Genomic DNA, 24,960 nt, shown 5'->3' with positions numbered 1-24,960 from the left:
ATTTTAAGATTTAATATTTTGAATTTACAGTTGAGTTATTAAGAATTATTAAAAAGAACTAGAGATTTTCCCGGGCTACACCCGAGCTTTCAGCTATATTTTAAATGAACTTAAATTTGAGTATATAAATGTAAAAATATTATCTCCTTTTTTTTAATTCATACATCGCAAGTTCAGATCCTAAAACTTTTATATATTCACCAGATTTGTTTCTTAAAAACTTCATACTCGGAACAAACCACTCAAATAATCTTGCTGGAAGTTGGTTGAATTTATATAGTATGAAATGAGCTGTTGGGAGAAGAGGAGGATTTGCTATACCAAAATATCAGCTTTGGCCCATTAGACTTGCCAAATGACCCAAAGACTTTTGCAAAATTGAAGGTTAAGGAGATCAAGAATAGAAGATTTGTTATGTTTGCTATGTCTGGGTTCTTTGTTCAAGTTCATTGTGACTGCTAAAGGATCATTTGAGAAACTTGCATTTGGCTTCGCCTCCAATTTTGCTTTGTGAAAGTTAATAGTTTATCGGTTTGTCATTTGTATTCGAGTGAGAGTAGGGAAAAGGAGAAAGATTTAAGGTTGTGTTTGTGATGGATATTTGAGACTTTCAAATGTGAAAATTTAGCAAACTATATATGATTTTATCATTGATCAAGAATTGATTTTGTCCATAATGCAATACTTGCTCATAATTTGCTAGTTTTGATTATACTAAAACAATATTTTAATACATTTGGGGAAATTTTATGTTTAACACTTTCATGATACCACTTTTCTTATTTACCACCACTAAAAGGACATTTTCAAAAATATCTTCTTTATTAAATGGCAAAAGACTCTTATACCCTTGTTATCTATATATATAATAAATTATTATTTAAATAAAATATAAAAATAATAAAAATATTTTTTTTATGTTTTCGAATTATACTTTTTCAAATTCGAACTTTTTTATACTTTTTTTAATCTTTTTTCGAACTTTTTTTTATTTTTTTTCAAAATTTCTTTTTGACAATCGAAAATTATGTTTGAAACTATTTTAAAAAATTTTAAATATATTTTTTAAGTATTTATTTATATATTTATTAGAATCCTAAATTTCACATTTCAAAAACCCTACCGCACTCCTCAACTCTAAACCTTAAGTCTAGAATAGTTAACCCCATGGGTATAAGTTTCTTTTACCCTTCATTAAAAGTGAATGCAAAAGTGATTAATGTAAACATGAAAAGTGGTATTATGAATGTGGTATTTGTGGCAATTTCCTTTCATTTTTAGCATTATTATACTAAATCTAACATTTAAAAAAAAAAAGTCAATTGTTTTTGTAAAGCTAGCCAACCTAAGTGTATATATAATAAAATTCATTGAAGACTCGAGAATTTTTAAAATGTATTGCACTGTTTAAAAGTTTAACATAGGTTTATATGTTTTTTTTGTTTAAATCATGAAATTATTATTAAACCCTACTATTTGTATATTAACTTAAGATTACAATACTTAAATTTTAAGAAAAGAAACTAAATTTTTATTTATTTTACTTTTTCATGGGTGTTTATTTCAGTTTTATATCTAATATATTAAAGGGGAGTACAAAATTAGATTACCATTTAGTTTTACCACTTATTTTCAATGAAATTGAACCTATATTTAAGTATGTTTGTCTTTTCCTAATTTAAATTATAGTTTTCATTAATCTAATCTTAACCAAAATAAATTTTCCCATAGATTTCCTAATATATTTTGTATTAATGTATTAAATGTTTTCCGATATTTATTAGTAATAATCAATTTATATAATAGATAAATAAAATATAAAATAATCTATTCATAAATTATTGGTATGATATTTTCATAAATATAAGTACAATTAACTAATTGGACTTATATATATGAGAAAACATTATACCAATAATTTATGAAACAATGTGATATAATAAGTGATTAAAATACCAAAAATATAAGTATTCAAAGTAATAAATAAACATTTATGTTTTAAAATGTTATACAAAAAATTAGTTAATATATTTTAATTTACAAATATTATTATATCATTTAGTACAATTTTTTTAAAAGTGAAAACAAATATTTAGACGGTCACATGTCAAACTCTAGGAATAAACAATAACAGCTCAGATAAAAAAATTTATAATAGAAATTATAATTATAAATTTTTTAAATTTATTTTAAGGGGTGCTAAAATTTTAGAATTAGAAAGATTTATGGTCCAACCCTATATTGTTTTAGTATGAGTAATTGAAATTTATATCATAATATTTTATTAAAATTAAAATTTTACTTTTTGTTATAACTGCATAATTTACTCTTCAATCTACCTTTATGAATAGAATGTACAACTTTATTTTGTGATATACATATTTGTTTGTGAAAAATAATTTAAAATATATATTACAAAGTTTTATGGAGTAAGATCAAACAAATATATGACTTGAAAAATTATTAAATTATCTTCAAAAATGTTAGAAGACGTAAAGGAAAGAGAATACCATACATGTTGACTATAACATTATTTTATTCACAAAAATATAAACGTTCGAAAATATGGTTAATGTTAAGAATATTTACCATTAACGATGTAGAAAAAACTTTTACGCATATAAAAATAAAAACAAACACATGTTCAGCTGCACGGGTTATTGTCTAGTTGTTTGTTATGTTTACATCATTAAGAAAATTTTCAGTAATATGAATAGTGATTGATTGTTAAAATGTAATAGTTGAGTTATTTATTAATTAACTGGTATTTATTTTTAATTACATCAAAGTGATATAAGATTTTTTTATAAGTTTACTAGGACCGGCCCGCCCTACGGGCGGGATTATATATCAAAATAATTAAAATAGCTAGAGTAAATTTCTAGTATAAAACTTGATATATAAGTGACAATTAGTCAAATTTTTGTTGGGTTAAAACTATACTATATATATATATAATTTATTTGTGCTTATATTACACTGTAAATTATTGATTTATGTTTATTCTTGATTATATTTTACTACTTTAAAAACTGTTAAATTTCCATTGAAATTGTGTGATTTCTGATTAAATATTTTTAACAAAATACAAATGATCACAAAGACATATGAAAAAAGTTTACAGTAAAATATATTCCATATAAACTAATTTATAATGTAAATTTTGATTTTAATAGTTGCATTTTGTATTTTTGATAGAAATTATTAGGTAATAAAAAGATAACACTATTTGATTTTTTCTTAATACATATAATACTTGATAGATGATATGAAATATTATATGTCATTGTGTGTATTAAATTTTATCATTATTGGGTTTTTGAAAATAAGGGATTTTTAAAAAATTCACGATTGTTTACTTTAAGTTCCACCTGAAGACTAAATTTAAGTATAATGTTGTTGCTAAATTGATTGGTTATAATTTTAAAAACTTCTAATTTATTTTTTTAAGTAAAAAATCGAGTTCTCTTGCTTTAAAGCATGAACACAAATTGTTTAGTTTGTTTGTAGTAAATAAATTTGACATTTGACACAAAATGTAATGTAGTTTTTATATTCTTATATACTTTATGTTAATATATTAGTTGTGTCACTCACTATAGATATTATTTGAAAAATTTTTATGAGAGAAGATAACTTTTAAACACTAATACATATTTTATTCCAGCTTCTTGTAAAATTTCTAATATTCAATAGCAAAGCCTATTTTCAAAAAAATAAAAAAATTGTTTAAAATAGTTAAAATTTAATTACAGTAGAACAAACTATTTGTGGACAAAACAGAAGTATAACAAACACTCCATATATTCTCAAACAACGGAGTATGAATCCGTAGCTCAGTTGCCTCCCTTACATTTAGATTCATATAATTCTTTGGAAAGTGGACATATTTACTCTGTCCGAAGCACTTGAATTCAAATCAACCCAATGTTGATGCACTTGATCACTTTATGATAATTTCAGTGAGTTTGTTAATGAATAAGGAATAAGCCCGGATGGTGAAGATGACGTTGATTGCTCGTGTTGCTGATGCGTTGCCCTCTAGCTGAGTTTCCAGATTCAGACATGCATAAGCAACATGTCTAGTCTCTGTTTAAGAATCTTTCCAGAGGTGACAGCAAAGCTTTATGAATGTCATTGAGACTGACCCCTATGTCTTATAGAACATGTGTTCTTTATTTGTCTCGCAAAAGCTGTGGTGGTGAAAAGCTGGAACACAAGCATCTGCATCTATTCTTTATCCTGTGATCAATCAAGAGCACATAAATATCTAGCTGGGTACATTTGTTGTAATCAAGTGAGCTAGAAAGTTGCTTGTATACAAGCTTTCGTAGTGATTATTGTTTGCTGCTCCACTCCATAGCTTACCGAATAGCAACCTTTGTCCCCAAATCTAACATAAATCTTAAAGTACAGTACAGGAAAACTCTGTAGTCGTACTAATAAGAAACTGATGATCACTAACCTGATTTTTGATATCCATATTGTCAAACTCGTGAATGCAACATATTCCATAATCAGCAAACATTAAAGCACCAGCCTGTTAAAGAGTTAGATGACATTAGTCAGAAATTCTAGGTTACTTGTAAGTTTCATTGCAAGGAACCATTTATCATTGCAAATTCAGCATTCATGTTCTTTAGCAACAGTTGCAATCAACCCAGCTGCAGAAGAGGACTTTCTAGATGTATACACATATCTTGGTATATGCCTATGGTGTACATGCAAGAGACACATATTTAAAAAAATAAAAAACAGTAGTAATTATATACAATGAGAAGTTCTAAGGTTGATGCCAATACCTTAAGTAAAACCTTAGTAATTAATATACATCGTCACCTTTAAGGTTGATGCCTTTATGAATGGTCTTATGCACACCACTTGAACGCATAAGTAAAACTGCACGCTATGTTTTTATGTCCAAAAATGATTACTAAACTGTTGAAGTAATCATTTACCGTTGTGAATGTTGTAGGATCTCAACTCTTGATCTGAGCTTCAAGCAGTCCTCATACTTCTCTAGTCGCTTAAGAGGAAATAAATTAAGGACAATCTTAAAGCCGAGGTTAATCCTTGACAATTCATATCTATATATAGAGATAGGAAAATACATGCAAGTTTTTAGATGATAGATTTGGATCCATTGTTGCATAACTATGTTTTCTATATTTCTCAACAGTCTTAGCCATTCCACTAATTCATACAAACAAATGATCACTTAACAGAATCTCAATGTATATCTACCAAAATCACTGATCATATCATTGGAACTCATCCGAAAGCCTAGAACTCATTAATCGTAAATACCTGATTCCTATTGTTTACCATTGTTGTTGACATTTTTATTTTGTAAACATAGTTGATGCAGACAAATGAAGAATGCATGAGATGAAACATTAACCTCTGCGTTATTATTGTACTCTAGATTTCCCTTCTGCTTTGACGCCATCAAGTTTGAGCAACAGCCTCATGAGACGCTATGCAGTCATGTCAGCCTCCTCCACCGCAACCTCCATCCCCCATTTACAGAAACTTCAAAAGCACAAACCTAATTTTTGCAAAAAGAAATCAATTCAAACCAATTCTTCGTTCCTTTTTTCGTGCAAAAACAAATAAGAAAAGATTGCAGCTCATATAAACTCACCATGTGCGAGAGCCTATCGACCTCCCATGTGAGAGCTTGAACTGTATCAATTGCTTTTGATCTCTCTCTCTCTCTCTCTCTCTCTCTCTCTCTCTCTCTCTCTCTCTCTCTCTCTCTCTCTCTCTCTCTCTCTCTCTCTCTCTCTCTCTCTCTCTCTCTCTCTCTCTCTCTCTCTCTCCACACTCTCTGTTTCTTGATCTGCCCGTCGCTTGCTCTATCGCTCCCGCCGCTTGCTCCGCCTCTCTAGCCGCTTGCTTCGCCGCTCTAGCCGCTTGCTCCGTCGCTCTCCACCGCTTGCTCCAACGCTCTCGCCGCTTGCTCCGTCGGTTGCTCCGTTAGCTGGACGAAGTCAATTGTAACTCGGCGATACTGGTTAGCTCGGTTAACCGAAAGCGATGAGATTTGGGTATACTCTGAATGCTTATAAGTGGATGTCGACTGCAGCCTCTTAAATTTCTTCTTCATTTCAAACTTCAGCTCAGATGCGCCGGACCTTGCGGCATATGATAGAGAGATGAGACCCTACAACCATGGATCAGATTGTTTGGTTTTTTTACGGATTGAGAGAACGATGATCAATGGAGCAAAGCTAATATTTTTATAGGTAGATACACCGCCTTTCAGAGGGATAACTCGCGTTCAATGTGAAATCGTGCTTCATATAGCTAATCAGCGATGATCAGTGGAACGCTTTCGAAACCATAGATCGAGTTTAGCTCTCGTACGGCGGGGATGAAGAACTGGTTCAGCCGTAAATCAAAAACGTCGTGTTTCAATATATTACTCTTTATTTGGTTTTGGGGTCCACTAAGCCGAAGGAAAGCCAGTTTACAAACCCAGGCCCAAATCTATTACACCCTCGAATAAATGAAACGCGACACTTTGATAGACGGGACACGTGTTGGCACCACAAAACTCGACTTTCCAGCCTGGATCCGACGTGGCATCACAGGAGGGAACCAAACAATTTTTTATATAATTAGATGTGTTGGATTTCCCTTGAATTTAATCTTGTTTTCTTATTAATCTATTGACTTTAACGTTTGATTAGTTTTGGTTTAGTTTTATTTTTGCATTTCTACTATATTTTTAGATTTCATCTAATCGCATTGAGAAGGTATATTCCATTATTTCTTGATTTGTTTTTGCGACTATGAATTCAAAGGGAGTCTGTGAGGTATTGTATGTTATGAAATTATTTAACATATTTTCTATTAGTGATATAATATCTTGAATCTTGTTGTTCCATTAAATGTTATTCTATTGTTGATCCAGATGAAGTAAGGGGAAGATATTTCAGACATTCTTTTAGCATTATATAATTGTAAATGTGTCATATATTTGATCTTTTGATATTTAAAAGATGTACAATAAATTTTAGAAGTTATTTTTAACATAAAATCATCTTAATTAGTCAAATTCAAGTAAAATATTATTAGGGAAATTTTATTTTCCCATGTATATGAACAATCATACGTTTGATGAGACATATCAAATTATCAATAGATATATGAATTGCAAACTGAGCAACTCAACCAAGTTCTACAATGTATAAATTTGTAATGTATAAGTCAAAATTAAAAAGTGGAATAGGATATGGCCGAAAATATTTGTCTGATGATATTCAGTTCATTTTTCAAAATAAGAAAATAACAAAGACACTTCCAGTTTCCCAGTGAATCTGACAATCAAACTCATTTCCCGTTTATCACCGGTAGTTATCCCCATAAAGGTTAGTTAGGCTTTGTAATTATAACGCAACTCTGTTCCGTGCCTGCTATAGTGCGATAAGACTTAAAGCTTTGTCTCTCCATCTAATGCTTTGAGGACACAAATGTCTATTGTTTACCGATCAAAGACATTAGCATCATCAGAGGTAATAAGAAATAGAACCCATAATCTTGTCTATCTTAACTCACAATGCATATTTATAGTATTTCTTCATTTTTTACAATGTGCATAGAACCTAATGACTGGCTACCGACTTGTCTTGAATCTTGAGAAGCTGATTTAGGGCTGGAAATAATATGAATGTGAGCTCCTTATCGACTCTTATTTCAAAATAAGATTATGGGCTCAGCTGAGATATAGGCAACAGTAACTTCTCAGCAAAAGCAGCAGCATGAGTAGTCTCTATAATTACCCAGTTTCTCTCAGTCGGCTTTAAGAAAAGCATCCCATGCCTTCCAATTGTTCTAAGCGAAGAACTTTTCATTATCCCACTGGTCTAAGCAGCTTTGGAGGTTATGTGGTGTTTTGTTCCTTAAGCTTAATGAGTTGACAAAAGGAGTAACTGGAGGTCCAAAGAACAATCCGTGATAGAATTATAACAATCAGCAAACACAATATGAAAGGTTTGATTCTTCTCTCATGATAGTATGAGAAATCTTTCTCGGTTTTGTGATGTACTTAAAATCTTCTATTATTTCCTTCACAACAACTCTACAATATAACCAATGTATATAAACATTTCGCACTTGTACGGATTAAGGAACTCCTCCATAGATGAATATAATCCAAGGTTACAAAAAGATATCTTTCTTAATTGTTCCGAATGATTACTTCATTACCCGAGCTTCATCCTCCTCTTGAGCTTGCTTAGACCTGAACATGGTTTGGTCCAGCACTACAAATCTCTCTAGCCTCTCCTCTGCTTGTCTCTGGCTCGTTTTGTACATTAAAATTCATAAGACTTAATTAGGATATATTGAAAGTGTAACCATTACCGTGTATTTATACCTTCTTCGTGTCGGCACCTTCGTCACAATCATCATCCTCGTTTTCTTCATCTTTAGTGCCATCGTCTTCTCTTAACCGGTTTCTATTTTACTTATATCGTACAACATTGTGTGACACTTGGCCACTGGAATGATAAAGATAAACAAATATAACGTTTTAATAAGCTTGGCAACTGTGGTTTCAGGGGTCAGATTATAAATTAAAAACACAAACCATCTGAAAGAGATATAGCTGACCTGAATTCAACACTGAGGAAAACATACCTCCTTTAATGGCAACACCTATAAGAATCTTCTGATGCGAATCCAAATTGTTTGCAGGTTTAACATGTCTTTATTCAGCACTGAGGAAAACATACCTCCTTTAGTGGCAACACCTATAAGAATCTTCTGATGCGAATCCAAATAGTTTGCAGGTTTAACATGTCTTTTCTCAGCAATCTTAACACATTGTTCACTGAATTATAATAAAAAAAAAGAATGGTGAGTGAGTGAGACCAATATCATACTAAATGTTTGCCTTTCTGACTTTACCCTTTGGGCTTATTTTCTACTTCCTCTTCTGGTCGAATCTGAGAAATAAGATGCTTATGTGCTTATTGATCTGAGACCCTATTTACAACCGATATTTCTATATGTTTTATGAGAATTTACGCATAACTGCATCACCTGAGCCGTTCTATCGGATCCATGATTGCGGTACTCCTTGCGCCTTGCTGCAGATCTCTTGTAAACCGTTTGTCCATTAATTCACATAATTCTGCCCTCCCGTGAATTGAAACCCATACCTCATGGTGTAGAAGTATTAGTGAACCCTTGGTCAAACCACTGAACCAAGGAGGCTTCCACACATATCAGTTATTACATGGTTAATTTTTTTTTAACAAAAAAATCTGACTATATACCTAATTAATTAAGAGAAATTGCAGTGTATATACAAGCATAAGTGCATAATTTTCACGGATAGAAGTTGTCATTTCTCGCTTATGTGTCTTTTTTAATGGCCCTTTTGCCCCTATATCTCGTATGTTACACTAAAATTGTCACCCATTTACGAACTCTCTATATTGGTATACTCTTGTTATATCACGCGTGAAAAGGTTTGTCAGTAGATAGCACAATAATCGATACACGTATTGTTTCAAAATCAAAACTGTTCTTCTCTCTACTTCCACATTTTCTTTGTTTAATCCATCGGTACCTTCTCTCTCTTCTCGCAAGATTTCCACTGAATTGTCTAGTTCACTCTCACCGGAGTCGAGTGTCTCTTCGTGTTAAGCTTCACTTGTCATCATCTGCAACCGCCTCCCACTCGCCATGAACATGAGCTTTGACTTATTATGTCCACCATCGCGTCTAAATGTAGATCGCCACGTCAAGTTTATTCCTTTCACGGTCGTGCTTCACCATTCACCTCTGTTTACGTCGAGTTCGATACCGTCGCGAGATTCACATGGCTTACTCCTGTGTCAGTGGATCTTCAGTCGCCTTGCTCTAACAACGTCGCCATGCTCATAATCAAGCCTTGCCGTTGTGTTCATCCTTGCCGTCGCCATCTAGTTCGGCGAAGAGAAAGGTTGATCTCTCCAATGGTGACTTTATATGTTTTTGCACAATAAGTACCTGAAATTATGGTTCTTTTCAATTTGACCCCAAATGTTTTAGATTTACAAAAACATCCTCGCGAATCAACCCCCAAATCTTTCAATTGTGCAATCTAGCTCTTCTTGTATTTGCACAATTGTACCTCATTTCTAGATGGCTTTCAAATTGGCCACAACACTAATTACTCAATATATCTTTTGTTTTGGGTTTGCAGTGTTAACCCTCCGTTAATTAGTATATATTATCGGCTAACTATAACAATGTCTAGATAATTAATATATATTACCAGCTAAGTATAACAAAGGAGTCAAGTAAAATCTTAACCGGGTAAACAACCATTTTAATCATATGTATTGTGATTTGTTAATGAGTTTATTTTATGTTTAGCCGAACATGTAAATCTAATCATATGTTTTGTGATTTACTAGAGAGTTCATTTTTTTTGTTTATCTGAATTGATACAAACCATCAACTGATCAAATAGCCAGTAAATATAATATTATATGCCACCTAAAATGTAAAGTATCCGGATAAATCAGAATATAACAATACTAATTTCTTAGCCGGATAATTATAATCGAGAAAACATGCATAATCGGATAACTATAGTGTTAACCAACCATTGATTAAAAATACTAACAAAGAATAATGATATCTAGATAGTTAGAATACATTACCGGCTAACTATAACAATATAAAAATCAAGTAAAATCTTAACTGGTTATTTTACAAGCTACATCATAAAGAAAAGTGAAAGATCTTTCCAGGAATCATAGTAACAACTAACAGTCGGTACTCATCCTTAATAGACTCTCATCTTTGGAACTGATCTGCCCGAGATGGTACTTGACGACGGTAACGTGATGGTAATGTGGCGGCGGTAAATAATGATGGTTAGAAAGAAACCTTTTGTTGAAGCGTGAAGAGTTAAGGAGCTCTTTGTTAAATAAGGCCATGCTTTCCAGCTTCTACGAGTCTACTCACCGTCGTGTAATAACCTCAAGTTCGAGCGAGAGAAATTTGAAAGGTGAATGTGTGAATTTGTGGTAATGAATCTAAAGATGATAAAAAAAATTTAACAGAGAGGATTCCCATTTCAAAAATTGATTATTTAGTGTTTGGTAATTTATCTCTATGTGGAAAAGAAAGAGTGATTTGCTTGTGGTTTGACGGGGGGGGGGGGGGGGGGGGAGAGAGAGAGAGAGAGAGAGAGATTTTACATGTTCTCTGTACAATCATTTTTACAAAAAAAACAATGATGACATGACTAACAAGATTGATGACATGGTTTGACGGGGGGGGGGGGGGAGAGAGAGAGAGAGAGAGAGAGAGAGAGAGAGAGAGAGAGAGAGAGAGAGAGAGAGAGAGAGAGAGAGAGAGAGAGAGAGAGAGAGAGATTTTACATGTTCTCTGTACAATCATTTTTACAAAAAAAAACAATGATGACATGATTAACAAGATTGATGACATGGTTTATAGTTAATATGATATGGACAATCACATTTATTACTGACATATATTTTTGGTAAATTTTATAGATATGACAATAACTAATACATTGCATTTAATGTTGATTTATATTTTTGGTAAACTTCTTAAAATATGGTAATAATTCATAAATCATCACTAAAATAAATATATTGAAATATGCATTATAAATTTCGAAATACATTATTTAATAGTATTTTTATAATTATACAATTTTTATTACTAATATTTTCAAAATTTTCTACATCTTTTTTAAAATATTAATAAATTTTTAATCATAATTTCATTAGTTTCTTTTAGATATCTACAAATTTTATAAATATTATTTAGTTATAATTTTTAATAACTATGCAATTTTTATATGATTTTTTAGTAGTTTTATACAAGTTGATTTAATACATTTAACCAAAATAAATAGATAAAAAATTTATCTAAGATTCAAATTTTAAATATATTACATATATATTATTAAATGTAATTTAAAATAAACAAATTTTTTTTTTTAATTTTATGCTTAAATAATCAACTTTATATTAAATATTAATTAAAAATAATAAAATATATAATATTAATAAATTTCATTTTGAATATAATTTAACTTTTAAAAAAATTATCACGTGCAAAGAAAACCCCTAGTTAACTTAACCCTAGAAAAAAAGTACTTTTTGGTAAGCCGACGAGACATTACTAAATATGTAAATGAGAAAAGATATTTTATTTAGTTAGCGTGATTGTTTGGACCGACGACAAATATTTTTAGCGTGAAGCCCACGAGGTCGCCTTTTGTGGGTCCCTTCTCTCTCTCCGTATCGTCTTCAGCCTCCAAAACCCCCCACGAAACGGCGAGCCACCGTAGACCGAGTCCTAATCGATGAGACAATGCTCCGTACGCTTAACGGTTTGAAGATCAACAACCTTTCTCCTCGAAAAGCTCGTCTCTCGCCATGACTCTCCTCTCTAGGTTCGTCTCCGCTTTTGCTTCCCTGTTTCCTGGAGATTGGGTTTAGAAAAGTTACAAAGTTTCAACCTTTACTCTTTCCCTTTGATTGTTAATCCTTTTTTCTCCGTTTCATGCAGATTCTTGGTGACCAAAGTGGTTACCAGATACACACAATCTCTCTACTCTAACCAGAAACATGGGACATCTGTTAAAGTCTCTTTAGTTTTGCCTCAGTTCAGAAATTCGAGTAATGGGTTTCATTCATTGTCCCTTGTCCCTTACGCTAAAGGAAGATCTTTCGGTCATAGTCTTCTCTCACGAAGCTATGTAGTCAAGCAACGTGCTCAATTCTCTTTGAAATGGCTTCTTAATAGATACTCTACCCACCAATGGAACTTACCTCGCATAAGCATGGTTGCTCAAGCCTTTTGCTTGTCTGTATCCCGTTCGCCCTTGTTAGTACCTGGCGTGTTAGCTCTCACTTGTAGGAAAGTCGCTTATGCGCAAAGGCCCGCTCCAAGTCCTCCCGTTTTAATACGGTCTCCTCAGCAGTTTTCTCTTTATAGAAGTGCTGTTAACATCCCTGTTGTTATCTCCACTTTGGTTCTTTCCGCGGTGAGAAGTGTGGCTCTCCTCGGGAGAGCTCTCTATTTAGCAGTCTTGCTTTCTCCTAATCTCGTGATGGCGTTGTTGGAGTTCTCATGCGGGCCACGGTTCAGGAAGTTGCGGCATGAGGTCCTCCATCGAACTCTGGAGAGAGCTGGTCCTGCTTTTATCAAGTTCGGACAATGGGTCGCCACGAGACCTGATCTGTTCTCCAAGGATCTGTGTTTGCAGCTCTCGAAGCTTCACAGTAACGCCCCTGAGCACAGCTTTGAGTTCACCAAAAGAACCATCGAGAGAGCGTTTGGTCGTAAGCTCTCTGATATATTCGAGGAGTTTGACGAGGCGCCAGTGGCTTCCGGGAGCATAGCTCAAGTCCATAGAGCCACCTTGAAGTTTCAGTATCCAGGACAAAAGGTGAAGTCCTCCGAAGTTGCTGTTAAAGTTAGGCATCCTTGCGCTGAGGAGACGATGACGAGAGACTTTGTGATAATCAAAATGGCGGCAAAGCTAACTACTTTCGTCCCGGGTCTGAACTGGCTTCGGTTGGATGAGTGCGTGCAGCAGTTTAGCCTCTACATGTTGTCTCAAGTTGATCTCTCGAGGGAAGCTTCTCATTTGAGTCGGTTTATATATAACTTCCGTGGATGGAAAGATGTCTCTTTCCCTAAGCCTGTGTTTCCCCTTGTGCATCCCTCTGTTCTGGTTGAGTCATTCGAGCACGGAGAGAGCGTGGCTCGTTATGTGGATGGACCAGAAGGACATGAATGGCTTAAGTCTAAAGTAGCTCATATCGGAACTAATGCTCTCTTGAAGATGCTCCTGGTGAATCCTCTTTTTTATTCGTTTCAGTTTAGTTATATAACTTTTAAAGATTTTTTTATCTCATTCTTGTTTTTTTTTTGCAGGTGGACAACTTCGTTCATGCAGATATGCACCCCGGGAACATTCTTGTCCGGAAGAACGGTGCTAAAAGAGGTCTGTTCAGATCGAAGAAGCCACACATTATTTTCCTTGATGTAGGGATGACTGCAGAGCTCTCGAAAACGGACAGAGACAACCTACTCGGTTTTTTCAAGGCGGTTGCACGTAGAGATGGTCGGACTGCCGCTGAACGGACACTTAAGTTATCTAAACAACAGAAGTGTCCTAACCCACAGGCCTTTGTCGAGGTGAGAACACATACAAAGTTTCTTCATCTATGTGGTGTTGTTTATATTTATATATAAAACACATATTGTGACAGGAAGTAGAAGAAGCGTTTAGATTCTGGGGAACAGCAGAAGGAAAATCAGTTCATCCAGCAGATTGTATGCACGAGTTATTCGAGAAAATGAGAAATCATAGAGTTAACATTGATGGCAATGTCTCCACCGTGATGTTTACAACATTAGTTCTCGAGGTGAGTTTATTGTTGATTTATAGAGTTTGGTTCATATCTTAAAACAAGACTGAGGCTTTGAGGTATGTATGTATGTTCTGTTAGGGGTGGCAACGGAAGCTGGATCCGGGATATGATATAATGCGAACGCTACAGAAAATGCTGCTGAAAACGGATTGGATGAAGTCACTTTCCTACACGGTCGATGGACTGATGGCTCCCTAGATTTTTGACAAAGGTTTAATTTTGAGAGCCAACTTTTGTTTTGACTTAGGAGTTGATGAAACACCATCTTTTACAGAAGAAAAAATGAAAGATAAATTTAAATTTTGTTTTTCTTCTTTTCTTTTGAATTGAGTTTAATCATTCATCTCTCTAATTACATCAAACTTGTATTTTCTTTTGCGGTATATATCACCATATCAGTTTTGTGTCTCAGTTTTGGTTATTATGAACCTAAACTCAAACGAAATGTGTCTCAGTTTTGATTATTATTTCATTTTCTGCATAAATTAAAATTTATGACAATTTCAATTTTGTAATGGACGGTTTTCTTATGAGCCGAAGAATTAAAGAATCACTTTTAGGTTCCAAAACATTTCTTTAGTTAATATTTGTAAATAAATCATGGATCTAAAAACCAATGAAATGGTAATCGACGCATTTTTTATTGGTAGGAAACTCAAAAAGTATCTTAACTTTGCAAGTATTTAATATGTAGCTACTACAAACGAAGTTGCTCTAGAAAAAAAAAGTTTCAGTCAAAGTTTAAATGTTAAAACATAAACACCAATCGAAGGAATGACTTTATCTAATAGTTTGCACCAATGGTTTCGCTTAGAAGGAGCCGTTACCAATGAGCCAAAGCCAACCCAAACAAACACCAGCGAAGATACCTCCCAATAGAAACACGCACAACAAGTTCCCTAATGCATTCGACTCGGGTCCCTATTAAGAAGAAATTCAATAGATTACAGAATCAGACATATATAACTAGTTCTAAATCGATTGGAGACATATATAAAGTAGCTTACATTGTAACCCTTTGGTGCAATGCTGAAGATGCAGACTGTTAAATAACCGTTACTCAATCCCAAGAAAGAGGTGAGGAAAATCATCCATCCCTGATCCGCGTATTTAGCTGTAAAGTAAAACGCTGGAACGAGCAAGAAACGCGCAATAACGCAGCCCGTGATCCATTTCCTAGATTCCATTGCTAAAATTTTGATTGAGGGGATGAACCTAGCGATTGAATCCCATCCGTTGTACATGGCTATTAGGACTGGTGCATACCTTTTATTTGTCACATGAAACACACAAAATGTTTTTTTTTACGTAACCAATATATATGTATAGTAATGAAAAATATGAACTGAATGCTTGTTAGTGTTACGTACCAATCGCCCAACCGGTGTTCTCCTGTGTTCTCATAAAGAAAACCAGGGAAAATCGATAGCGTAACAACGTAAATCATGAATATATTCATCCCATGATCAATGTTTTGCCGTAGCAATTGCTTCTTCGTTAGTCTTATGATCTTGGTCTCGTCCATTTGTTGAACCTTTTGTGAGGATCAAAAGTTAAACAGATAATTAACTAGCGAAATAAAAACCACAGCACTGTCGTTTTTTGTTTGTTTTAGGTTCAAAGTTATTTAGAACTGAACCTGTTGAGCTTGCTCTTGGAGGCCGGCCGCAGCTAGATCTGCTGCTACGGATTTAGCCCCTTCTTTCCCTGCTTTGGAACGGTAGTATTTTACGATAGGAAGCTTAGCGAAGACAGTCACATATAGAATGAGACATCCTAACTCGATCAATGTTGCTATTCCTATGAACAACACTACAAGAAACACGTGATGATGATTAAGATTAGCTTTAGTTATATAATAAGATGTAACAAAAAGTTACAGGAGAAGTTAGAAGAGACATTACAAGCGCCTTTTCGGAGACCATCAGAAGACTTGTCAAAGATTGCTTTCGTAATAAGCCTTAAACCGGAGGTTAGTGCCCCGGCTATGCCTAAGCCTCCCATGAATGCCTGAAAATAAAAGATAAAAATAATAATAACTTTTAGCTAAATTGATTTTAGTGAAGAGAGACAATCCATCACTAAAAGACCAAAACTAAACCTGTATGAACTCGGGGCACATGAAAGACAGATCTCCAACCATTCCACCTTGTACAAAAGCATCAGCCAACCCGAAAAGAGCAACAATCAAACACAACACGACATATGCTCCTACACTTCCACTGCCATGCGAAGCAAGATCCAACTTCCCCAAACCGAAAACAATGAATCAAAACCAGGGAGTTGTATATCATGTAGAAAACACATTTTGTTGAAAATTAAGTGTACTTACAATGATCAGACAAAATGTGCCAGCAGTATAAATGCTGTACCCCAAAATGTTACGAAATCGAGTATTGAGCTTGGCTTCTTTGTAAGCAAGTGTTGATATAAACACATTGGCAACCAATTGGTAAACTATGGTTAGCACCCTCGAAGGATGATATTTCTGTTTGTTACACAAAAACAATACAAAACAAAAATGAAGTGAATTAAAGTTATATTATATATAACAACTGAATAGATTTGTCTGTCAAAAAAATGTTTTTAGAGAATCATACCGGGAAAACTTGATAATAGTAATCGGTGATGGTCAGCATTGCATTCCATGCCACGAGAGAACCTAATCCTAGAATGCAACACACAACTCGTGCTATATTCTTGCCCTGTTCATCATCAAAATCCAATTATCATATACACTTAGCATAGGAAGTAACATACACTGTAGATTATATGAATTAGTGATTTATATAACTTATATCTACCTCAAGCCTGCTTGGGATTTCCTCTGAATTACTCATTGGAGGATCACAATCCTGCAAATTTCAGAAGCTTAGGATAGATCAATATAATTTTATATTCGTTTGGCTCCGAAACTTTCAGCCTCTTCCCTTTCACACCAAGATCCTCGACTACCAAATCAAAGACATGGTGTTAAGTCCCTTAACTATCTTAGTTGAGTTTGATTTCAATCTAAGATTAGAAGATCACTAAGAAACAGAACTCGAATGAGTTGGAATATCATTAAAGAACTACATGACACTTGCACAAATTAAGGTTAACTGTAATAGAAGAAGAAGAAAAAGAAACTCACCTTAGGCAAACCTAGTTTAAAGGTAGAGGGAAAAGATGTATGAGGTTTAACCCCGATACCTAAGCATATATGAAAGTTTTTTTATGGAAGATTCTTTGATTTTCGATATCAATGGATTTGCATGATTCGCGTGAATCGTAACGGCTTTAATCCGAAAAGGATTTATTGACAAAAAGAAAAGAAGAGAAACAAAATTCGAAAAATATTCATAATATATACTAGTTTAAGACCCGCGCGGGATGAATGTTATATATAACTAATTTTTATCTATTATTATTTTTTGTATTCATTTATGTATTATGTATATAATTAAATTAGAGTAAAGACATAAATCAAAATAATATATCTTTTTTATTTACGATACTTTTTTGGTAAATTAATCAAAATAATCATTTTTATTTTATATGCTATATAACTAAATTTCAATGACATGGACATATATATATATATATATAGTATCTTTTAGTATACATATATATTATTGCGAATTCATACTCATATGATAACACAAAATTTTTAATGTGCGATTTTTTGAATGCAAATTTCAAAATTAAAAATATTAAGGTTTCAATACTTTTTCAGTACAAATTTAGAAATTATCATATTTAAGTATTTTCCTATGTTATATATTTTAATTTTAAACTATATTAATATATAATATGAATGTCTAGTAAATGAGACTTCATATTCATACGATTTATGTTCATTTGTATCTTGTTATTACCAAAAACATTAAACCATTAATCACAAAATTTTATTATGACTCATTTAACATTTTTAGTAATTTATAGTCGTTTTAAAAAGATTCAGAATATAACATATAAGAAAAAAAATAACTTTTTATTATATGATTAATGTCGTTGTTTAATATTATTTAATGATACAAAATTAAACAAAAAAGAGTTTAGATATAAAAATTATTATCAAATATTTATTACTCATAATCATTGATTATCATATATACGTTAATCATATTAGGCAATTCTGTAGCTTTTATTAAAGGAAAGTGCGAGAATATTCATTTATACACTATTTATCAATTTAATAGTTAGTTTAATAAAAGTATATTATAAGTTAAGATGGACCGACCAATTTCTCTAAAAATTCTGAATTTCATTTTCATGATGACACGTAGCTACAAAACAATATTGTAATGTTTATCAATTAATGTATAAAGGATGTTATCAGGAAAAGAAGGGTCTTAGACTCTTAGTGTTAAAGAAGGGGAATATCATAATATACATGTTATAGGATCTAGAGAAAAATATTCATAATATATATGCAAATAAGGGAATATCTTAATGTTATCAGGAAATAGAAAAGCTTGCCGCTTTAGAAAAAAAAAAAGATAATGAAGTAATCAAAGCACATTTTCACGTCACTTGTGCCAGGAAAATCTTATCCTACATGTTGCTTTTATTTTTGTAAAGTTTTTAGCACATTAATTTCTTTTAAGTAATCAACTATTGTTAACAAAACATTTAGGTTAATATTTTTCAACTATAGGTATTTTGCCCGCACATGCGGACATAATCATCTTACGAATACTTATTATTTTATATCTTATTAATCCAAAAATTGGTATTATAAAACTCTAATTGGTGAATATGTTGAAGGAAAAATATTATGGTGAATTTTTTGTTCCTCAAAATTTATACCAGTTATGTTGAAATTTTAGTCAAATTATTGAAAGGTAGATATCACTTTTTTCTTCTAAATTCTCATGGAAGAATGAATTTATAAGAAAAAATTTCCCTATGCAATTTTGATAAGAAACAAATCGAACAAAAATTCATATTTTTTTATTTTTCCAATTCCTCAAATGAAATTTATTTTCTATTTTGTTCATTTTTTCATTCTTCTAGTGGTCACCAACTGAAACTATAGTGTTTCACGGATTAAACTTAAACTGGTTTAAAGTAAAAGCAAGAAAATTTGTTTTAAACTCAGTCACAAGTTAACTTATTATTTATGATTTTAAATAGTTAAATCAAACATCAAATTATTTATATACGTCAAAAAATGTTCATCAAACTATGTACTTATTATTATGTTAAAAGTTTTAAAACACTCATATATTAGAAATAGTTTAGAAAATATCTTTATATAAATATTTTTGTTTGACTAATATTTAATTATAAACTGTTTTATATCTTAGTTTTTTTAAATTTATGATAAAAATATTATTTTCAGATAGCAAAACAATATATATATAAGAATTCTCTTAATTTTTAAATATATTTTCACAATTTTATTATATTAGTTTATAATTAATTATTTAATATAACGTAGAAATTTAATTTTATTAAAATAAAATGTGGGTTTTATTATATATAAAATTCATTACGGGTTTTGTGAAAATTAATAAATACTCAGTTAAAAACTAATAATAAATCAATAACTTATACAAAAGCTTAAATCCTAATAAAATATGACAAATAAGAAAATAAGAATTTGAATATAACATATAGATTTAAATGTTATTAAATCAAAATTCTTTTTAATTATATATAAAATTCATTAAAATATTTTTTTAAATTAATAAATTAGTGATTCAGCTGAAAATTATTAATAAATCAATGACTAAGTTAAAACCTAATAAAAACATGACAAATAAGCAAAATTGACTAAAAGCTTGGAAAACATGACAAATAAGAAATATCAGAATAATTATATATCTAATTACATATTTTATATTTATATTATTTAAATTAATAAATTATGGACTCAACTAAAAACTATTAATAAATTAATGACTCAGTTTAAACCTAATTAAACATGACAAATAAGAAAAATTACCTAAAATCATGGAAATCATGACAAATAAGCTAAATCACTTCATAAATTATTGTATAGATAGATAGATTGTAATTTAATACTATAGTTTATTTATTGGTTAACAATTTTATTTTAAAAATTTATAATCTATACATAATATATGTATTTTATGTTCAAATGTATGTATATAATTTATTGAAATTGTTTTTTTTTTTTTTTTTTTTTATTGAAATTGTTTTTTGGCTAGTTTAAATAAACGATCTTGTACCTAATTTATTAATTTATGATCCTATTTTTTCTCTGTTGAAAGTTGTCAATCAAATTTTGAACATTTTCAAAATTGTTACTACGCTAATTAAATTTTGGACTCTTTCATATTTGTACAATGAACACTGCTTAGATAATACAATCAATCTACTTAAACTAAAGCAACATCGTCTAATAAAACTTAACCGATGTCATATTCCGAAATTAAGCTAAAACCAAACTTTCAGTTGTCTGCTATGAGGATCCCAAAAGCTTTTTAAGCTCAAATATTAGAAAATGATTTTAGCTTAATTTTGATTTAGTTTAAGTAGACGATGTTGGTTTAGTTTATATAGACTGGTTGTATTATCTAAGTAGTGTTTAATAATATTGTAACAAACGTGAAAAAGTCCAAAATTTAAGTAGCGTAATAGTAAGTTTTAACAGGTCCAAAATTTAAATGACAATTTTCAACCGTAGATAAAATATGAATCTAAATTAATAGATTAGATAAAAATACAAAACAAAATTATTCAAGATAAAAACATTAGATGAAAAAAAATTGAATGAAATCAAATTTTCTCCGAGAATGGACCCTCCTAGTTATATAGTGTAAACATTTTTTTCAATATTATCTTTCTTACATGATATCAGTAAACCATACCAAAAAAAAAAAAAATCAGTTATTCTCCTCTTATCCTCTAAATCAATCATCGCTGATGTTGCAAAGGCAACCACCTCTGACAAACCTCTCCAGCCAAGGCTAGCGGCACCATTCAAATCCAAACGCAAAACTTTTCAATGTTAACACATCCAACGTTAAGAAGTTAACATCAACAAACTATAGTCTTCAGATCCATGATTTCCTCCATGGCTATGATCTATCTGGTTTCCATGATGGTATTTCTGCAATCCCGAATGCCACAATCATTGTCAACAAGGATATTGTTGTCAACCCTGAATTCTCTTTCTGGAAGAGACAAGACAAGCTCATATTCAGTGCATGGCTAGGAGCCATCTTCTCCCTGATCCAACCAGTTGTGCATGTCATGTGCCACAACCTCAACAAAGATCTGGCACATCTAAGCATCAACATAAACAATTGAATAATCAGCTGACGCAAAAGCAGAAAAACAAAAAACAAAAAGGTGTTTCGATAAAAAAAAAAGTGTTTCAAAAAAAAGAATAATCAACTAACGCAATGGACTAAAGGAAATAGTTCCATCGATAATGTACTACCACAGCTTAACAACTTGTATGGATCAACTCGCCATCCTTTGTAAATAGCTTGACCATGAATACCAAATTGAAATCATTCTTGAAGGTCTTCTTCCCGAAGAATACAAATGTGTTGTTGATCAAGTGAATGGTCTCTACAAATACGGGAAGACATTAATTCCACCATATCTTACTTATTAAGCTTCACATACGTCTTCGAATCATGATGCAAAAACACTCACCACATGCCCTCATACAACTTTCGGTCTCCGCAAATATTGCTTCTAATCAACACAAAAACATTTCTCGACAGACACAACGGAACACTACTCTTCACAACTCCAACTGGAACAACAATCAATCCAAACACTGGAACGACAATTAATTGCTCAGTCTTACATGTCCAAGTGTTTCATTTGTTAAAATATTATATTTTCAAAAAAATTTAACACTGTTGATATAATTTTCCACGATAATTTAACATCATTTTTGTTAGCTAACGATAAATGTTTTTGTAAAAGTATCATGAATTTTGTTTTATTACATGTAAATCATACGATTTGTGCGATTCCGAAAGAAAATATAACTTTGAACCCATCTAAAAGGAACTTTTGGTGCCTATTAGCCAAAGCCAACCAAGGCAAACACCTGCGAATATTCCTCCTAACATAAAAGATACTAGCAAATTCCCCAAAGCATCTGTCTCCAAAACCTGTGAATCATATAAAATGAAATGTCAAGAAACAATGAAATTCACGTTTCAAAAAACTATTTGGTTTTAAATTTAGTAATTTGCTTTGTTGATTATGATCATAAATAATAATTTACAACACTTGATCATTCAATTAAACAGTGACCCCAGACTGCAACCACAAAAAAAAAATATGAAAATAGAACTATATGGTTTTGATAGAAAAACTTACATTGTATTTACTCTTAGGCTTATTTGCGAGAACACAGACAGTTAGATAACCGTTGGTCAGTCCCAAAAGAGATGTCAGTAACACCATCCATCCTTGATCTGCGCTTTTTGCAGTGAAGTAAAAAGCTGGGACAAATAAGAACCGCACAAGCACGCATGAAGTGATCCATTTTATTGATTCAATTTTTAGGTGTTTGCTAAGAGGAATATATCTCGAGAAAGCATCCCACACATTATATGAAGCAACAAGTACAAGAGGGTACCTATATGTTGAGAAAATATGACGATTAATTATTGCAAAAATGAGATGAATATGGTTAAAGAAATAACAGTAGAATGAATAATATATATAATGATATTATATATCATATTCTTTTCGAGTTTAAATATGTATGAATTTATTTTCATCACAGTATGAGTAAATGTTTAACTTTCGTGTCATTAAGGAAGTAAAAGAAACAAAGGTATCAAATTAAAGTTTATAAGCATATACCATGAACCAAGTTTGTGTTCTCCAGTGTTCTCGTACAAAAATCCAGGAAATATTGACAAAGTCAGGGCGTAGATGAGGAAAAGATTGATTGCAAGGCCCATGTTTTGATCGAGCAACTCTTTGTTGCTTAATTGCGTGATTTTCGTTTCGTCAGCTTCTACATGGTTTGATTCCGCCTTTGCATAATAATGTTTAACAATTGGTAGCTTTGGAAACATGTAAATATAGAGAAGCATGCAAATGAACTCGATCAAAGTCGAAAATGCCAAGAATAGCACTGCAATTGATCTTATATTAGTTTATAACCACTTCAAAGATTTAACGTGAACACACATTTAGCATATATAGAGAAAAATCTCAAGTTCACTAGTTAAGTGACCTACAAGCGCCTTTTCGAAGACCGTTCGGAGATTTATCGAATACCGCTTTGGTAACAAGCCTCAAAGCAGATGTTATGGCTCCGGCTACGCCTAGACCCGCGACAAATGACTTACAAGAAAAATTATAAATTGTAGTTAGAAACAATTAGAAATCAAAGTTTATGCCTATATCAGTTTTCTTATAAGAATAAAACCTGAATAAACTCAGGACACATGAATGAAAGCTCTCCGAGCATGGCCCCTTCTACATGAGCATTCGCCATCCCAAAACATGCAACAATCGAACATAAAAAGATGTATGCTAATAGAGTTCCTTCTCCTTTGGTAGCCACGTCTAACTATAAGAAAAAAAAAACAAAAGAAGAAGAAAATGTACTCTTTGGCTGTATTATTTAATGAAGAAATTTCTGCTAACAAATACCATGCATATATATAAAAATTACTCACAATAATCAAAAGAAGAGAGCCGATGAAGAAAATGGTATAACCGATAGCAATTTGCTTCTGGTTCTTCTTCTTTTTCCCCATGAAAACCAAGATGAATATAGTTCCAAGGACAAATGGCTGGTAAACTAGAGTAAGAACTCTTGAAGGATGATATTCCTTTGATGAATCAAATCACGATTCATAGAAAACAAAAGAACATGGAAACAAAATGTTAGAACACTATATAATCGTGGACCTAAAAATCAAATATAGATAAGTAATTAGTTTTCAGTAGTATATAAATATTAAAATATATATAGGGAAATTTTGATAAAGCTCATGATTTTACCTACATATTGCACGAGTTTAAATATGTGTATAGTTTTCCTCAATATAAATAGATAAACAATTTATAAAAAGAATTGATGATTCATGATCAAGAAGCTACACTTACAGGGAATACTTGATAGTAATAATCGGAAATAGTGAGTATTGTGTTCCATGCCACAAGTTGTCCTACTCCTAAGATACAACATACCACCATAGCTCCAAACTTACCCTGTTCCATATAGTCACTCATCACAACCCCAATCAATGTCTTTTATTATACACAAGTGTGCAAATGTTTTTCTTTTCTGACAAAAATACACATCAGCAAAATTTGAAAATTTATTCTTGTTATGTACATTAACTGACCTCGAGCTTCCTTGGGATGTTCTCAGTTTCAATGTTCATGTTTTTAACTTCGTCTTTGTTGTCACAAATGTTTAGATGAAGTAAGAATAGAAGTGTGAACAAAGGAAAAATGAACAAAAGACAAAGAAGAGAATTCAGAATCATGAAGTGAAAACTAGAAACCTATCTGGCGTTTTGTATGCTCCATACGTGATATTTTGCAAATAAACAATTTATAAATTATAGTACATGTCTTTCTCGTT

General features: G+C 31.9%; 3 protein-coding genes across 4 annotated transcripts; 1 reads left to right on the top strand and 2 right to left on the bottom strand.

Moving 5' to 3' along the window:
* The first annotated feature begins 12,188 nt into the window (after nucleotides 1-12,188).
* Nucleotides 12,189-14,837, top strand: LOC106453328 (uncharacterized aarF domain-containing protein kinase 2-like). The gene is made up of 5 exons (XM_013895590.3): nucleotides 12,189-12,436; nucleotides 12,553-13,843; nucleotides 13,927-14,190; nucleotides 14,265-14,420; nucleotides 14,505-14,837. Exons 1-5 carry the CDS (start codon nucleotides 12,420-12,422, stop codon nucleotides 14,622-14,624), a joined length of 1,848 nt encoding a protein of 615 aa, XP_013751044.2. The 5' UTR covers nucleotides 12,189-12,419; the 3' UTR covers nucleotides 14,625-14,837.
* Nucleotides 14,838-15,048: 211 nt separating this feature from the next.
* LOC106453337 (equilibrative nucleotide transporter 7) lies at nucleotides 15,049-17,821 on the bottom strand. 2 transcript variants are annotated; one of them, XM_022691680.2, is made up of 10 exons: nucleotides 17,560-17,821; nucleotides 17,231-17,377; nucleotides 17,027-17,131; nucleotides 16,759-16,914; nucleotides 16,528-16,671; nucleotides 16,331-16,436; nucleotides 16,066-16,238; nucleotides 15,797-15,960; nucleotides 15,434-15,692; nucleotides 15,049-15,347 (listed from the first exon to the last, which is right to left on the bottom strand). In XM_022691680.2, the coding sequence occupies exons 2-10, from the start codon at nucleotides 17,264-17,266 to the stop codon at nucleotides 15,237-15,239; spliced, it is 1,254 nt and encodes a 417-aa protein (XP_022547401.2). In that variant the 5' UTR covers nucleotides 17,267-17,377; nucleotides 17,560-17,821; the 3' UTR covers nucleotides 15,049-15,236. The 2 variants fall into 2 exon arrangements, with proteins under 2 accessions (XP_022547401.2, XP_013751052.2); XM_013895598.3 differs by having other exon boundaries at nucleotides 17,231-17,281.
* Nucleotides 17,822-22,195: 4,374 nt separating this feature from the next.
* Nucleotides 22,196-24,913, bottom strand: LOC106453308 (equilibrative nucleotide transporter 3-like). Its single transcript, XM_013895574.3, has 8 exons — nucleotides 24,719-24,913; nucleotides 24,477-24,581; nucleotides 24,044-24,199; nucleotides 23,791-23,934; nucleotides 23,600-23,705; nucleotides 23,217-23,493; nucleotides 22,725-22,986; nucleotides 22,196-22,513 (listed from the first exon to the last, which is right to left on the bottom strand). Exons 1-8 carry the CDS (start codon nucleotides 24,860-24,862, stop codon nucleotides 22,400-22,402), a joined length of 1,308 nt encoding a protein of 435 aa, XP_013751028.2. The 5' UTR covers nucleotides 24,863-24,913; the 3' UTR covers nucleotides 22,196-22,399.
* Nucleotides 24,914-24,960: the final 47 nt, after the last annotated feature.

The sequence above is a fragment of the Brassica napus genome, chromosome A1 (assembly GCF_020379485.1).
Source record: "Brassica napus cultivar Da-Ae chromosome A1, Da-Ae, whole genome shotgun sequence".
In the NCBI taxonomy this organism is placed as follows: Eukaryota; Viridiplantae; Streptophyta; class Magnoliopsida; order Brassicales; family Brassicaceae; genus Brassica; species Brassica napus.
Note: the sequence above shows the minus strand (reverse complement) of the source record. Positions and strands in the feature narration are given on the sequence as shown.